This window comes from Crotalus tigris, unplaced genomic scaffold (genome assembly GCF_016545835.1).
Source record: "Crotalus tigris isolate CLP2741 ecotype Arizona unplaced genomic scaffold, ASM1654583v1 scf7180000024310.2302065, whole genome shotgun sequence".
NCBI classification, from domain to species: Eukaryota; Metazoa; Chordata; class Lepidosauria; order Squamata; family Viperidae; genus Crotalus; species Crotalus tigris.
In genome coordinates, this window is record NW_024100482.1 from 1,855,635 (window position 1) to 1,871,396 (window position 15,762).

The 15,762-nt window shown below is 42.6% G+C and overlaps 1 protein-coding gene across 11 annotated transcripts in view; it reads left to right on the forward strand.

Moving 5' to 3' along the window:
• The first annotated feature begins 1,017 nt into the window (after positions 1-1,017).
• The window catches only part of RAPGEF6 (Rap guanine nucleotide exchange factor 6), a 162,584-nt gene continuing 147,839 nt past the window's right edge, over positions 1,018-15,762 (forward strand). For all 11 annotated transcript variants that reach the window (XM_039324948.1, XM_039324955.1, XM_039324951.1 and 8 more), the window contains exon 1: positions 1,018-1,800. In XM_039324948.1, coding sequence (XP_039180882.1) covers positions 1,732-1,800 — 69 coding nt within the window. In that variant the 5' untranslated portion in view covers positions 1,018-1,731. The remainder of the gene's footprint in view (positions 1,801-15,762) is intronic.

The following is a 15,762-nucleotide window of genomic DNA, read 5'->3' on the forward strand; positions in this document are numbered from 1 at the left end:
GGAGGTATAAAGAGATCTGCTTCAATATGGAAAAGTACCCTTGCCCTAAAATTTGGGAATGCCCAATCAGGCTCAATGGGTTTCATGAACAGTACGGGTTTCCCCTATAGACACCCACGCACAGAAACACAAAGCTTTTTTCAGACTTGTTTTCTAAAGAGGAACTTTCCTGGATCCTTCAATAAACTGAAGCTCTCCCGAAGATCTGCACAATAGTAACGAGCCATGTCCCCACAGTAAGCTCAAAATGCAAATAACTAAGCTAATCGGCAAAACAAGGTCAGCAGGCTGCTATTGATTTATTGAGCTGACCCATGAAAAGTGTTAGAGGTTCCCCAACCAGGTGCCTTCCAGATGCGTCTGGCCCGCCGGGCCCAGCTAAACAGTGCAACCAATCTGAAAGAAGCGGATGCGGCGGTTAGCCCGCGGGACTCGGAGGGATCTGCGGTTATCATCCTCGGGCTTACTGCCCTGAGTCAACTTCCAACTTCGCAGGCTGGCAACGCCGGAGAAAGTTGCTCCAGCAGATTGCATCACCGCTGCTCCTTGCAACCCAAGAAGGGCTCCCCATTCCAGGCCCGCCTTCTCTCCCCCCCCATCCCCTCGCTTTGCAACAGCAGCGCGCTCCTCGCGGAGACATCCCCCCCTCCAAGCAGCCCGCCTCGCGGGGCGGGCCCAGAAAGTACAACCGAGCCCCCTTTACAGAGGCCCAAGGCGGTCTCGTCCGGGAGCAGCAAAAGAACCCTGAGCGAAGAGACTCCGGCTCTCTAGCGGCAGGACCCCAAAACAGTCACACGTTATATCCCTTTCCCCTCCCCCCCATCCCCAGGCGACGCCCTTTCTGGCTATTCGCGCCACTGAGCCTTTTATACCCCTCATCCCCCCTGCCTTGGCGAAAGGGGTGGGGCCTTCTTCTTGAGCTGAATGACAACCTGGGCCTAGCCAGCCAGCGGGCGCCTTCTGCCTTATCACGTGACCTCGCTGCCCCCGCCCCTCCCTCCTGCCCGCCGCCCGCCCTTTTGCCCGGCCACCCCCTCCCCAGTTGAGGCAGGGCTCCTTCCCGCGAGCTCGGCGGTGGGTGGGCGCCTTGGATTGCCTTTCGGGTGCGGGGAAGCTTGCCGCGAGGTGAGTTTCTCGGCTCCTGAGGAGGTGCCCGGCGGCGTTTTTAATTTTCTTCTTTCCCTCTCGTTCTCCAGCCGCACCGTCCCAGCCGGCCGGACTTGCAGGCACTTCCTGCAAGTGTGGCCGGCTGGGACGTTGCGGTTAGGGAGTCTGCCTCTCGCGCCCAGCAGTGGCGAAGGGGGCGAGCTTGGGAGGAAGAACAGCGAGGGAGACTCAGCAGGCGCGACTTTGGGCTCCTCAAGAGTAAGGAAGAAAGCAACGGGAGCCGCCGCCGCCACAGACCGCCCGCTTGTCGAAGAGGGACCCCGGGCAGGACGCTCGGCTGGTGGTGGATCTCCAGTTCCCTCGGCTGGCCACGGCCCTCTCTTGATGAAATCTTTGAGTTTGCCAGTTGTTTGGGATTAGTTACGAAAGAAGAAAGGAGGAGGAGGAGGAGGAGGAGGAAAAAAAAGAAAATCTTTAAATCAACGTCATTTTAACTCGGGGGTTTGGCTGGACTTAAAAAGAAGGGGAAAAAATCGCGCTCCCGAGCTCGCGTATTGTTTTCCCTCGCTCGCTTTCATAAACTAACTCCGAAGAACTCTGTAATTGGATAACAAGAGTAATAGGATGACATCCCTTGTAGATCCCAGGATTAAACTAGCTTTGAGGAAGAAACCATCTGAAAGAACTCAAGAGGTAACTTACTTTCCCTTCATGTTTTTTCTTTTCCCTTCATGTTTTTTCTTTTCCCTTCATGTTTTTGCTTTTATGACGGTTAATGCTTCGTATAAATATATATATATTTCCAGATACTATTCTGCGTGGATACATCATCATAAGTAACAAAACATATGACTGTGTTTATTGTTGCTGCTGAGTTCCTGACTGTAATATATGCTAAAATATATGGCATAAAATGTTCTGCAATATGGCAAACTCAACATAGCAATGCTGTAGAAAGTTATATTGATAAAGGCCAGAACTTTTGTCATTTTGCAAGTATTGTGGGTTTTTAAAAAAATAAAAGTGTGCCTGATGTCTTTTTAAAAACATTGTTTTAACATTTGAACTTTGATGAGTTTTGTAAAAATGAGGAATGTAATCATTACATTTATGGTAAGTGAAAGACCTCTAATGGATGTATTGTTGAATGACATTTAACAATTCTAGGAAAATTGCATATTTGAATGTGAAGTCACTCATATATGTCTGAATTAGGGAGTATAGGATTGCAGTCAGTAAGAACAATCAAAATGTCTTGTTACTTCTGATTTGGAGTCTTCAAGAGGGCAAGAGTGACTTTGTTTGAAAAACAAAAACAAAACTCTTAACAGTGGGTGGTAAATTTATTCAGACCAGCTCTTGAAGCAATCTGTATTTACTAGGTGTGTGTTGGATGGAGAGTGCAGTATATGAAAATGGTCTGATTTTACCCTTGTTATACTGTCACTCTCTCTCTTAGGATTGGGTTGTGTTTCCTAATCTTAAAAAATGTTATTTATTTTTATTCTTGGTTTTTATTTTAATTACATCGATTTTATGGTTATCTTTGGTTTGTCTTTATAGGTAATATATTTTTAATTTTTGCTTTGAAGTACAAAGCAGAAGCAAAACAAGTTTAAAAAATAACAAAATAAGGATCTCCAAAAACAAAAAAAACATGATTTGGCCTTATTTCTAAAGTCTTGAGCATACAAATACATTAAATCAGTCCTCTCATTATATTGATAACCAGCTCAAAAATAGAAAGAACACAACAACATATCTGTATTCCAAGGTTATATATTCTTGCTTTTTCATTGTAAGCCTCCTTGAGTCTTTGAATAAATAAAAAGGCTCTGTAACAGTGCACTAGTTAATAATAAGTCTAGTAGAGTTTATAATTTGCACTATGTAAAATCACAAACCATCAGGAAACCGTATAATAAGATAATCATCAAACAAGATATATGTGTACTTTATGTCCTAATGTGGCTTATTGTTTTTGACTTAGTATGAAACAGCCATTGTGGTTTGTAATCTATAACTGATAGTTCAGTGTAACATTCAAAGCAGACTACTATGAAGTGTTCTACAAATCATAATAACCCATGGTTTAACAGAATGTGCGACTTCCACAGTGTTAATAAGTAGCAACCACATACATTGTGATTCATCATTATTAAACCCAGTAATACTTCTGAGAATCAATCCAGAATTTACTTTGAGCAGCATGCAATCATAGTTTATTCATTTGTTGTTTCAAATAAAAAAAGGCAGTCATACTTGCCTGTTAAAAAGGTAAAGGTTTCCTCTGTCCAGTCTTGAGCTATTTAAATATTTAAAGTATGTGTTTTTCAATGTGCAGAAGCATGAACTAGGCATCTCCTAACTGTTAAAATAGCAATATCTTTTGCAAGACTTGGGGGCTGTATTGAAAATAGCTGTCAGTTGTCTTACATGTGCCTGTTTCCATGTGTTTTAAAACACGGGTATCAAATTTGCCATGTCACGTGATGTGCCGCGACGTCACTTTTTTTGCATTGCCGGAGCTGGGGTGGGCGCGGCCTTCGCATGATGCAACTGGCCTGTGGGCCGACAGTTTGACACCCCTGTTGTAAAGCATCTCTTTCTAATGATTTGCAGAGCTCTATTGCTTGTAATAAGGTACACACCCCAGGGATCTTCCTTTCCAGTTGGTATCATAGCCAATTTTAGAGTGGCTATGTAGGCATCATTTCAGAGTTTGGGTTTCCATCTGAAAGTATTGATGTGTGAACTGATAAGGAACAGAGCCATTTTGCCAATATTGGACATCTCTTCATTTCTAAAATGAATTTCTCCTTCTACAGAATGGAAAAGAACCACAAAAATAAAAATGCTGTTACAGAAATGCCTGTACTTTTCCACTTCTCTATCTTCACCTCACTTTTCAGAAGAAACTAATCATTGCTTCATTTGCTAATCATTAGAAACATTGCTCAAATTCTTCTACAGAATGCTTTGTAACATGCAGAAGTTTGACTAAATTACCCCCTTTTAGGATTGTTAAAACAATTGCATCCTTTCCAAGTTCATGTTGCTGCTTCAGGAGCAAATCTTGGATGTCACCATATGCATATGCATGTACAGCCACTTTATTTCATTCATAGATGCTCTCATAAGTTCTGAAAGATTTATTTCAAATAATTTGTACATTATAAATGTTATTAGTCTGTAATTGCATTTATGGCTGACCCAGGTATACTAACAACTAAACTAAATACACAGATCTGTGCATCTCTAAATGTGCATATACTTCAGTACATTATGTATTGATACAACATAGTTGTGTTCTGTGTCCTTAATAGAGTTGCTGGAAAGAAAGAGAAAGACCTCTAACTAGGAACTTGCACAATGTAAGAAGACTGATAGCAATGTAAAGCAGTCAAGAATGACCATTGTAACAGAATACAATAATAAGAGCTCAAATGTAATAAATTGCAATACCTGTGACACAATAGATAATCCCCTTTTGCTGTTATGCAATTATTATAATCTTAGTAATTTATGGAAAATTTATTAGCAGATCAAATTCAAACATAGATCTTTGCATTGCATTATTCTGCACGTAATTGTTAGAAATATAGGTTGCTTACATTTTAATTATTGATTGTAATCACACAAATGTCTACTCAAATTAGAATGTCAGAAGCTGACTGTATTAAGACTTAGTTTTTATTCTTTTGCCTCTCAGTTGGTCCCATAACATGCACTATGGTTAGAGATAACTAGAGACAAGACTTTTGATCACAGAACTGCCAATGTAGTGTGATTGTCTCTTCAGTTACTCTTGTGTAATATAGTAATGGTGGCAGGATGTCTTTTCCACCCAAACCATTGTCTACCATTGAGGTTAACAGAGCAACATGGGTAATTAGTATCAGTAGTATCGGTGATTAGTATCAATTTATTTCCTTTTGGGGTGAAGTGGACAAAAGGTGATAGTTGTTTCTCTACTATATGTATTCAATCAATAATCCAGAGATGGATTATTGATTGAATACATATTTTGTGCTACCATGATGATCAACTGGGAGAGTAATGTTGGACTCAAATCAAGTGAAATCAATTTATGACTGCTTTGAAGGGATTAAATGGAAATATAGTAGTGAATGTGCTCTTAAACTATTCAAGCTTATTTTTTTATACAACCTATGATATCTTGGTGCTACAAAACTCTAGTAAAAATTATCATTCAGAAACTTTTTTGATGCAATTCCAATTCTTAATTATGCAAAAATGAATAAAATTGTTCAGTGTTAACAGCTGTCCAGTTATTACACCACCAAATTATTAGAGACTTATTTGGGAGACTTATTTATGTTAACATTTAGAACCTGCCATTCTGAGTAATGACTTATAGTGCATTTGGAGCACTATAGCAGTGATGGCGAACCTTTTAGAGCAGTGGTTCTCAACCTGTGGGTCGGGACCCCATTTGGGGTCGAATGACCATTTCACGGGGGTCGCTAAACCATGCTGTCCGCCATTTTTTCCCTTTTCCCTAGCTGTCCTACTCCCTCTTATTGGTGGCCACACCCACTTGGGGGTCACCACAACATGGGGAACTGTATTATGGGGTCACGGCATTAGAAAGGTTGAGGATCACTGTTTTAGAGACCGAGTGCCCAAACTGCAACCCAAAATCCACTTATGCATTGTCGGGTACTGGGTGGGTGTGGCCCATTGAGTGGGTGTGGCCAATTGGGGTGTGTGGCCCATTGGGTGGGTGTGGCTGTGGTGGTAACGGCAGACTTGGTGGGACTAAAAAGTTCAATCAGTTTTTTTTTTTTTTTGCACACAGCAGCAGAGGGGTCTAAAGCGAAAAGGTTTTTATAAAACCCAGCTGAAGGCCTAGGACTGGGGTGACGGCGCGCGTTCCCACAGAGAGGGCTCTGAGTGCCGCCTCTGGCACCCGTGCCATAGGTTCTCCACCACTGTACTATAGGATAGCTGGTGGCTATAGTTTTAAAGACTTGGATATAGTGGGTTATGGTTCAGGCTGGCAGAGGGAGCAAATGTTTCATTTTTTTTCTGAGTGAATAAGTACAGCTCTTTAAAGCAACTAGGACAGAAACAGATTTCCTGTCTGCCTGACGCTCAATCCTCCTGCCCAGAAGTCTTGGGAATGCTAATAAGATAAAGCTGGCAGGGAAATATATGGAAAAACATTGGGGATGTTTGATTTTTTGTTCAGTGCTGCTTTCTTCAGTTGCATGATTTTTACCTTTGCTCGCATTTTATGTCCCTTAATTTTTTTTGTTTTGCTGATTGCAGATTAATACTTCCAATTTTTATATGTTGGTTTTGTTTTGGTACATCCATGTCAGTCTTGAACCCTCCTGGTGATTCCTTGGATTTATCCTTGTAGTTTTCTTGGGAAAGATTCCCTTATGTCACAGTTATCTTCTGATTGACTATATTGCCATATTGTACTAGGGAAGAATATGGAAATAGTTTGTCATTACTTTCTTCTGAAATCCTTTACCAAGTGCAAATGAAGCTCAAGCCTGATTAGCTTCTCAGCCCAGACTACAATATATTATGATCTAGCTGCTTTGTTTTGCATGAACTGCAACTTCCGGACACTTCCTAAAGCATGATTCAGGATCAGATGAACTCCAGATGTGGTATAACTAAGTCATAGCTAACTCTTGCCAAGTCTGGCCAGTTGAGGAAAGGGCTTTAATATATCTGCATAGATCAATGGCCTGGGTCACAAATAATAAATGTTGAGTACTATTTTCAGACATGGCATGGGTGGAAATCATTTCAAATATTGTGTCTCAAGGACTAATCCCACCAGACAATCCCCTCCCAAAAAAACCAAAAAAACTGTAGTCATTGGTATCAAAAGTTATCCAGACCTTCAGGAGAAAAAGTGGGGTATCATTCCCCCATGCCCTGTTTCTGACATACTGTAGGTCATCTACCAAATTTAGCAAAACTGTCCCAGCACCATGTCTTGGCCAAAGCCCAAATGAAGTGGGTCCAAATGATCTGTATCTTTCAGGAGTAGCAGGCTACCCCATCAACTCTGCAAATCAGCTTAACCAATTTTCTTTCCTGAGGCTAACACTGTGAAAAAAATGTAATCATTTACATGACTTTAAATATTCGTTTGTTTCTGAGTGAAATAGGAAAACACATGATATGTGTGGCAGGTGTTTTAATGTTTTCCTATTGTGATTGATGTTTGAAAGACAAAAAAGTTAACATAGAAGTTTGAGATTGCAAGACCATATACGGGGAATAAATTTCTTGAGTATGACTTCATTTTAAGTAGGCATGCAAAGAACTATGATGTACTCAAAGGACATGATCCTAAATGTCTGGATTAGTGCAATGTACTCTACGTGGGGCTGCCCTGGAAGTCCATCTAGAATCTTCAATTAGTCCAGAATGCAAAGGCTCATTTATTGGTTGGAATGTGCCAATATGCACATATCAGATCTGCGCCCTGAGCCCTAAACTGGCTTCAAGTCAGCTTTCAAATGAAATCCAAGGTGCTGATAATTAACATTTACACTCTTTATGTTTGGTACCAAGATATCTCCAGGGCCACTTTCTCTGTCCACTAGGTTAAATCATACCTTTTCATGGAGAAAAATGATCGCAAACCCGTTTCCACATATTATTCAGAAGTTTGTAGGTGCTGCTTCTTTGTGGCAGTGCCTCTACTATGGAATATTTCCTCCTTGAAGCAATTCAAGAAGGTTTGGGGTTATGGATGATGCCTGGGTTGGATTTGTAGTTATTATATTTTTTATTTTTTGATGGACATATTTTTTTTATTCCTTCTTTACTACTGTGAATTGCTGAAAGCCTCTTGACTGCAACAAACAAATAAGATTAAACTACATGGAACTTAATAAAAATTGCTATTACTATCACTATCTATTTTTAGAATTATATGTAGGATACACAAAGCCAAGATGAAAAATAGAACTGTTTTCATTGTCAAAAGTTGTTATTAAAATTTATTTGCCACTTATCTGGCTATACAACTACTCAAGGCAGCTTATAATAATAGAAAGAAAAATGAAAGACGTGTAAACAGAAGAGAAGTAAAATAATAGAAAGAATAAACACATCAATATGATAACCAAAAAGACAGATAGGTGGAAAGCAGAGAGCAAGAGGGTAAGATGTTCCAAAGAGCAGGTGCTGCAGCAGAGAAGCTCTTCTTCTGGATCCTGATAGTTGAAGTCCTTTGATCCACAGCAGTGATGGCAAACCTTTTAGAGACCGAGTGCCCAAACTGCAACCCAAAACCCACTTATGCATCGTCGGGTGCCGGGTGGGTATGGCCCATTGGCTGGGTGTCGCCCATTGGGTGGGCATGGCTGCGATGGTAACGACAGACTGGGTGGGACTAAAAAGTTCAATCAGTCAATTCCAACTTTGCAAGATCTTTTTTTTCCCTGCCAAAAGTTGAAATTGACTGATTGATTGAACTTCTTTTTTTTTTTTTTGCACACTGTGGTGGAGGCCTAAAGCAAAAAGGTTTTATAAAACCCAGCTGAAGGCCTAGGACTGGGGCGACTGCACGCGTGCACACAGAGAGGGCTCTGAGTGCTGCCTCTGGCACCACTGACCTACAGGATCTGTCAGCACGAGTAGGAAGGGCTTGTTCTAGTGAGACAAGGCCGTTCATCAGGTATCCTAGATCTATGCCATTAAAGGCTTTTAAAGGTAAAAACCAATACCTTGAACTGCATTCGGAAACAGACGAGTTTACTATTACTCTCATTAATACATGCTTCAGCAACTCTTGACATGTTGCTGAAGTATAACTCCTCTTTTGTTGTAGTTTATATTTATTGAGGCTGTGAGGAATTGGATTCTGAAGCTGAGGTTTGTTAAAATAGTTTGTTGTTTGGAACTACTGTAACAGAAATTAATTATACCTCCCCATGCACAGAAATGCTCAGTGACCTTTTGTAACCTTGTTGAATCACGATAATTTCTTGATGAGTAGGAGTATAAATCCTAATATGAAAAAATATTTCTGGAGAGGGCTGTGCATATTCCTTTTTGTGTTGGGGGTGGATATTTGGGTATATTGTTCTGATACAAATTTCTGAAAATTATTTTGCATTGGATTTTTAAAGTAGTGAACGAACAAACCAAACTGGCCACAGTAAGTAAACCTCTTTTCTATAGATTTCAAAATAAAAGGGAATGCAGTTTTCAACTGTTCCATTTTTGGAGCAATCTAGTGGGAATAAAGCTCAAATTACATAATCTAATCTAGGATTTCCTAGTTCTTAAAACCTTTATTTTTGTTATATCCTGTTAAAATATATTTGCTGGCTTGTTACACGTGTATGATTCTTTTATCTTTTAAAATCTTGAAAGAATATTAATGAAATAGTTTACATTGCAACTGTTCTTTGTCTAAACCATTATTGTTAATTCTCATTTACTATACAGTGTACCACGCAACCAGATTCTTTAATGATAGACATTTTTTAAAAAGGCAGCAATAACATTCTTGCTGACAGCGTAACAAAAGGCCCGTTGTTCTGTTGCATAGTTGAGCCAAACAGAAGAAACATCTGCTTCTTGTTTCCAGAAATAACTGGTATTTGAAGTAGAAATTTTTTCAAAGCTTCCAATAATTTTTTTCCATATATTTGGTAGGTGCAGTAAGGCTTAGCCCTTGTTTTCGTAAATAAATAAATCTTCCCATTGTTGAATAAATCTGATGTACTTTCATTAACTATCTATGCAAAGAGAATGTAAATATATAGCTTTCTGGTTAAAAATATCACAACTATTAAATTTTAACTTTTCTGAATACTGATTTTTATTTGTGTGTGCAAGTGAAATTCTGTCTTGCTGCTTCCCTTTGAATTACAAAAGTGATTTGGCGACCTTGAATCACTAAGTTGCCATATGCATGGAAGAATTTCCTCTGCATTGCTGCACTGGGTTCCTTTTTTTAAAAAAAAATAAAAACTTAAGTCTAAATTATTCTAAGATTTACGGTATATCCTACCTTGTGTCAGTGTGCTCTTACATGGACTCTTCATTTATTGCATTCCTATACATTTTCTGAAGTGGCTTTAATGTTTTTGAGAACTTTTTTCAAAACTACTTCTTTTCTTTTTTAAATACAATTTGGCACATCTTTTAATATAAAATTCAATATAAAATTGAATTTTAATTCTAATTATTTAATATAAATTCAGTATTAATTCTAATTATTTAATTATCTATGTGCAGTTGTACAAACAGCTTTCCAAAGGACCTGGGATAGGCAGAAGTTGTTTGGTGGTATTGAAGGTATTATTTGATGGTATTGTAGGATGTAAGCTTTTCCAAGTAAAACTGCCTTTTGCAATTGACTGATAGTGATTTGTCAGTGCGTGATTTGTCAGTGCCGATGGTATTCAAATGGTGCTCTGGTTGTCTTGGGATTGCACCCAATGTGCCTATTACTATTGGTATTATCTTTGTTTTCTTTTGCCACAGTTGGTCTACTTCTATGTGCAGGTCTTTATATTTTGTAATTTTCTATAGGTCTTTCTCTTCTCTTCTGCTGTTTCTGGCTACTGCAACATCCACTATTCAGACTATTTGTCATTCTTATCAACAATTCTAAAATCTGGAATATTGTGTGGTAGCTGCTTGTCTGTTTGAATTTAAAATTTCCAGAGCACTTTAGTGTCTTTATTTTCTATTACTTTGTCTATTTTGTGGACACACTAGTTTTTGCTTGCAGGCAAATAGTATTTCTTGCAATTATTCCAATGCATCGTTTGCTACTTCGTTATGCCATTGTTTGTAGTCAGTCTGTGTGATCATCTTGTAGCAGCTAACTAGGTGGTCCATTCTTTCTTCAGCTTCTTTGCAGAGGCGGCATTTGCTGTCTCTTGCTGTCCTCTCAATTCTGGCTTTGTATGAATTTATTCTTAGGCTTGGTCTTATGCAGCCAGTATTAGTTTCTCTGTCTCTTCAATTTTCCAGCTCTTAGCCATTTCCAGATCTTTTTATTATCTGATTTGCCTGTTAGTTCTTTCTTTCTTTTTTTTGTATTGGTCGTGTAATATTTTGCCTTGCTGTGTGTCTTTTCCATTCTTCACTTGTTCCTTCTTGTTGTCCAGTTTAGTCTTTCCAATACTCAGTAAGCATTCCTAGTATATTAGCTTCAGTGCATCTTCTTCACTGTCTTTCAATGATTCAGTGTCCTCTTCAGCTATCTGGTATACTTGCAACATTCTCCCGCATGATGACTGAAGAATCCACCAATGGGTTATTTCAGTCCTCCTGCCTAATCAGACAGGAGGACTGTCTGGGACCTCCCAGTTTCATCTTAGTCTTTCGCCCATGAGGACGTGATAGCTTGACTCTCAGGTCTTTTGGATGGCAGGTCAGACTAGATTTTGTAAAACATTGGTGGATTCTTGTTGATGAGAGAATTACAACTCTGATTATTCCCTTTTCTGGGGTTTCTGGTCCTTATTTCCTTTCTATTAGGGGAGGAAGTAGTATTCCTCTCCATAAAAGGGGGGGGGGCAGTTTCCTTTCACTAAACTCAGCAGTCTATTGAGTTTTTTCCCAACACCCCTTCTAGATAGGAGAGGGGGGTATTTCTTTCCTTAGATTAAGCAGGGGTTGAGTCTTCCTACTCCCCTTGCAGAGGACATATCTCGCAGCCGCCATTTTGAGGCCACATGGCCTTCCTCTCTGACCGGGCCCGGTCGGAGCTCCATTCTAACGGCCACCATTTTGAGTCCGTTGGCCTACAAATCATTGCCGAAGACTCTTTGGCCAGCTGTCAAGTGGCTTAGGACGCTCGGAGAGCGCTGCGAGGGACAAGTTCATTATTAATTTTCCATTGTTCCTCCGACTGCCGTTCGGAGAGAACGAAGCTTCATTTAAGCACAGTGAGCTCGGTTGCACCTAACAGAAGGTCATTTCTCATTTGGCTAGGAGAACTTACAGGTGCTTCCTCCCCTACGGTCGCCGTCAGTCCTTTCGGACTGGAACCACGGCAAAGCCGGGATAATCCTACCAACCCCCAGCTCCTAAGACAGAACATTCCTTTGATAGGACGAGCTATAGGGACAGGTCCCGGTACCAGACCCAGAATAAGCCTTCCTTTCGTGGCAGAGGGGATCGTCCCTTCCATTGCGCCAAGTGACTAAGGAGACTCCCCCCCTTTGGCAGCAGACTTACTCTTTTCATCCGCCAATGGGAAAGCACGACCACAGATTCCTGGGTTCTGCGCACCATAAGAGAAGGCCTGTCCCTGGAGTTCAAATCCACACCCCTAGACCATTTTGTCTCTTGTCCAGCCATGAGAAACCTGATAAAAAGAGGGCTCATGGAGGACGCCATTCGACATTTACTGAGCATTGAGGCCATAGAGGAGGTCCCCCTGAACCAGGAGGGATTGGGGTATTACTCCATCCTATTTGTAGTCCCCAAATCTTCAGGGGGATGGAGAGCAATCCTCGACCTCAAGGGGCTGAACCTCCACCTACAATATCGGAGGTTCAAGATGCAGACGCTACATTCCATCCTAAGCAGTATCAGGCAAGGAGATCTATTGACATCAATAGATCTAAAAGAGGCATACCTGCACATTCCCATTCTCCTGGAACATTGCAGGTATCTGCGGTTTTGTAATCTCAACCGCCACTTTCAGTACAGGACTCTACCATTCGCCCTCTCCTCTGTCCCCAAGGTCTTCACCAAGATCCTGGCAGAGCTGGCAGCTCATTTAAGGTTGGTTCAGGTGCGTGTCCAGTGTTATCTGGATGACATACTGATCCAGTCACAATCAGTCTCAGCCGCCCAGTTGGATTTGGCCCTCACAATCAGGACCCTACAGAACCACGGATTCTTGATAAATTCCAAAAAGAGCCAGACGACTCCCTCGACCTGCCTGTTACACCTGGGTGCGGTAATAGACACGGACTCTTGTCACATGTATTTGTCAGAGGAGCGGCGCAGGAGCATCAGAGATCTGGCACTCAGGGTACGCAGGAGCAGGACTGTGTCATTGGCTCTCCTTTCTCAGCTCCTGGGAAAGTTAATATCCTGCATAGTGATAGTGTCATGGGCCCGACTGCATGCTCGAACCCTCCAGTGGTTTCTGCTCCCGTAGCAGAGACAACACACCAGTACCTCCAACCAGTTGGTGTGCGTCCCTCATCAGGTGTGTCTCTCTCTTGGCTGGTGGGCATCCTCGGCCATTCACAAGGGGACTCTCTTCAAAGAGCCTCATTGCATCAGTGTGACCACGGACGCAAGTCTCTTTGGTTGGGGTGCACACCTCCAAATCCAGATGGCTCAGGGTCAGTGGTCACAGACGGACCTGAGGCACAGCATAAATTGGTTGGAGCTCAGAGCGATCCACCTAGCTCTCAAGCATTTTCACACAGTACTCGAAGGGCAACATGTGCTGGTCCTGACGGACAACGTGGCTGCAAAAGCTCATGTGAATCGGCAAGGGAGCACCCGGTCCAAGTGCCTCATGACGGAGGCTCGAGCATTGGGTTCCTGGGCAGAGAGCAACCTGCTTTCCATCAGGGCTGAGCACACCTTGGGAGAGGCGAATCGGCAGGCATACTTCCTCAGCAGGTCGATAGTGGACCATTCGGAGTGGAAGTTACACCCGGATGTCTTCAGGGAGCTCTCGGACAGATTTGGTCATCCGATTGTGGACCTGTTCTCCTCGCCGGAAAACTCCCAGCTGCCCAGATTCTTTTCTCGGTTCCCCTCTCAGGGAGCGGAGGGGGTGGACGCCCTACGCAGCCAGTGGCCGCAAGACCTCTTGTACGCTTTCCCCCCACTGCCTCTGCTTCCAGCAGTTGTAAGGAAGATCCTGGAGGAACAGGCGGAAGTAATCTTTATTGCTCCTCACTGGCCCAGAAGACCATGGTTTGCAGACCTGGTGAGTGTCTCCGTCTCAGCCCCATGGAGGATTCCAGAAAACCGCATACGGTTGACGCAGGGGGATCTTCAACATCCAGACCCCCAGTGGCTTCAGTTGATCGCCTGGCACTTGAACGCCGCACCCTGACTCGAGAGTCATATTCGTCAGGGGTGATCAATATGATTCAGGCTGCCAGGAGACCAGCGACTAATCGTATTTACGACCATACGTGGAGGAACTTCTGTCGCTGGTGCGACAAGAATCATGTGAGTCTGTCACAGGTAACCATTCCCAAGGTATTGGAATACTTACTGGAGGGCATCAACAAGGGGTTGTCGCCCAACACTATCCGTAGACAGCTAGCGGCTCTTTCCACGGTACATTCCTGGGATTTTTCAGAGTCTGTCCCGACACCCTACCATCCGGTCACCAATAATAGACCCCCTGTGGTTCATAGGTATCCCTCTTGGGACCTACCCGGGTTCTGCAGGCACTAACCTGATCTCCCTTTGAACCACTTAGAACATGTTCCTTGCGGTACCTGTCATTTAAGGTCTCTTTCCTGATAGCCATTCCTCTGCCAGGTGCATATCGGAATTGGCTACCTTATTGATCAGGAAAGACCTGTGCATGTTTTACGAGGACAGGGTGGTTCTTAGATTAGATCCCTCGTTTATTCCAAAGATAAACACAGTATTCCATAGGGCACAGGAGGTTATGCTCCCAGACTTCTGTCCTCACCCGACGCATGACTTGGAACGGCAATGGCACTAACTGTATGTAAGGAGAGCCTTGCGCTGTTATATCAAGCACACGGTGGCTTTCCGTAAGTCTGAAGCCCTGTTTGTATCCTTTCGGCCTTCTTCAATGGGCCAAAAGGTGTCAGCTTTCACCATAGGTAGGTAGATCAGGGCTTGTATTACAAGCGCGTACGTATCTCTCGCCCTGCCCGTTCTTAGTCATGTGACGGCTCACTCCACCCACAGTGCTGCCACATCTGCGGCATGGGCAACTCAAGCGTCCATTGAGGACATTTGCAGGTGGCGACATGGTCCTCGCCTTCCCCTTTCATTAGGCATTACTGTTTGGACAAATTTGCGTTGGCTGAGGCTGCCTTCAGTAGATGTATTTTACAGCAGGTAGTGACACCCTCAGGTTCACAGGCCCCAACTGACTCCCACCCATAGGGACTGCAGGAGCTTTGGTACGTCCCATTGGTGGATTCTTCAGTCATCATGCTGGAGAAGGAGCGTTGGCTTACCTGAACGCCTTTTCTCAGCATGATGATGAAGAATCCATGCCCTCCCTTCTAGACGTCAGTTAGGTCCGTGTTAGGGGCTTGTTGTTTTTTTCCTGGTACCTGCTTTGAGAGTCGTCATGTCGAACTGTTGTCATTGGCTACGCCATCGATGAAACTGGGAGGTCCCAGGCGAGGAGGGGCATGACAACTTGACAACTTAGTCTGATTGGGCAGGAGGACTGAAATAACCCATTGGTGGATTCTTCATCATCATGCTGAGAAAAGGCGTTCAGGTAAGCCAACCTTCCTCCCATGCCGTGGTAAGTAGAATCTGTCAATGTTGCTCATGGATGAAGGGCATGATTCATTGCCCTTATTATTCTGGCCTTCCTATCCAGGGCTTTTGTTTCTGATTGAGTCCAGTCCACTGTTCTAGCTGTGTATCTGATGACTAAAATTGCCCAAATATTTATTGCCTAGGTGGTATTTCCTCTACTGAATTTGT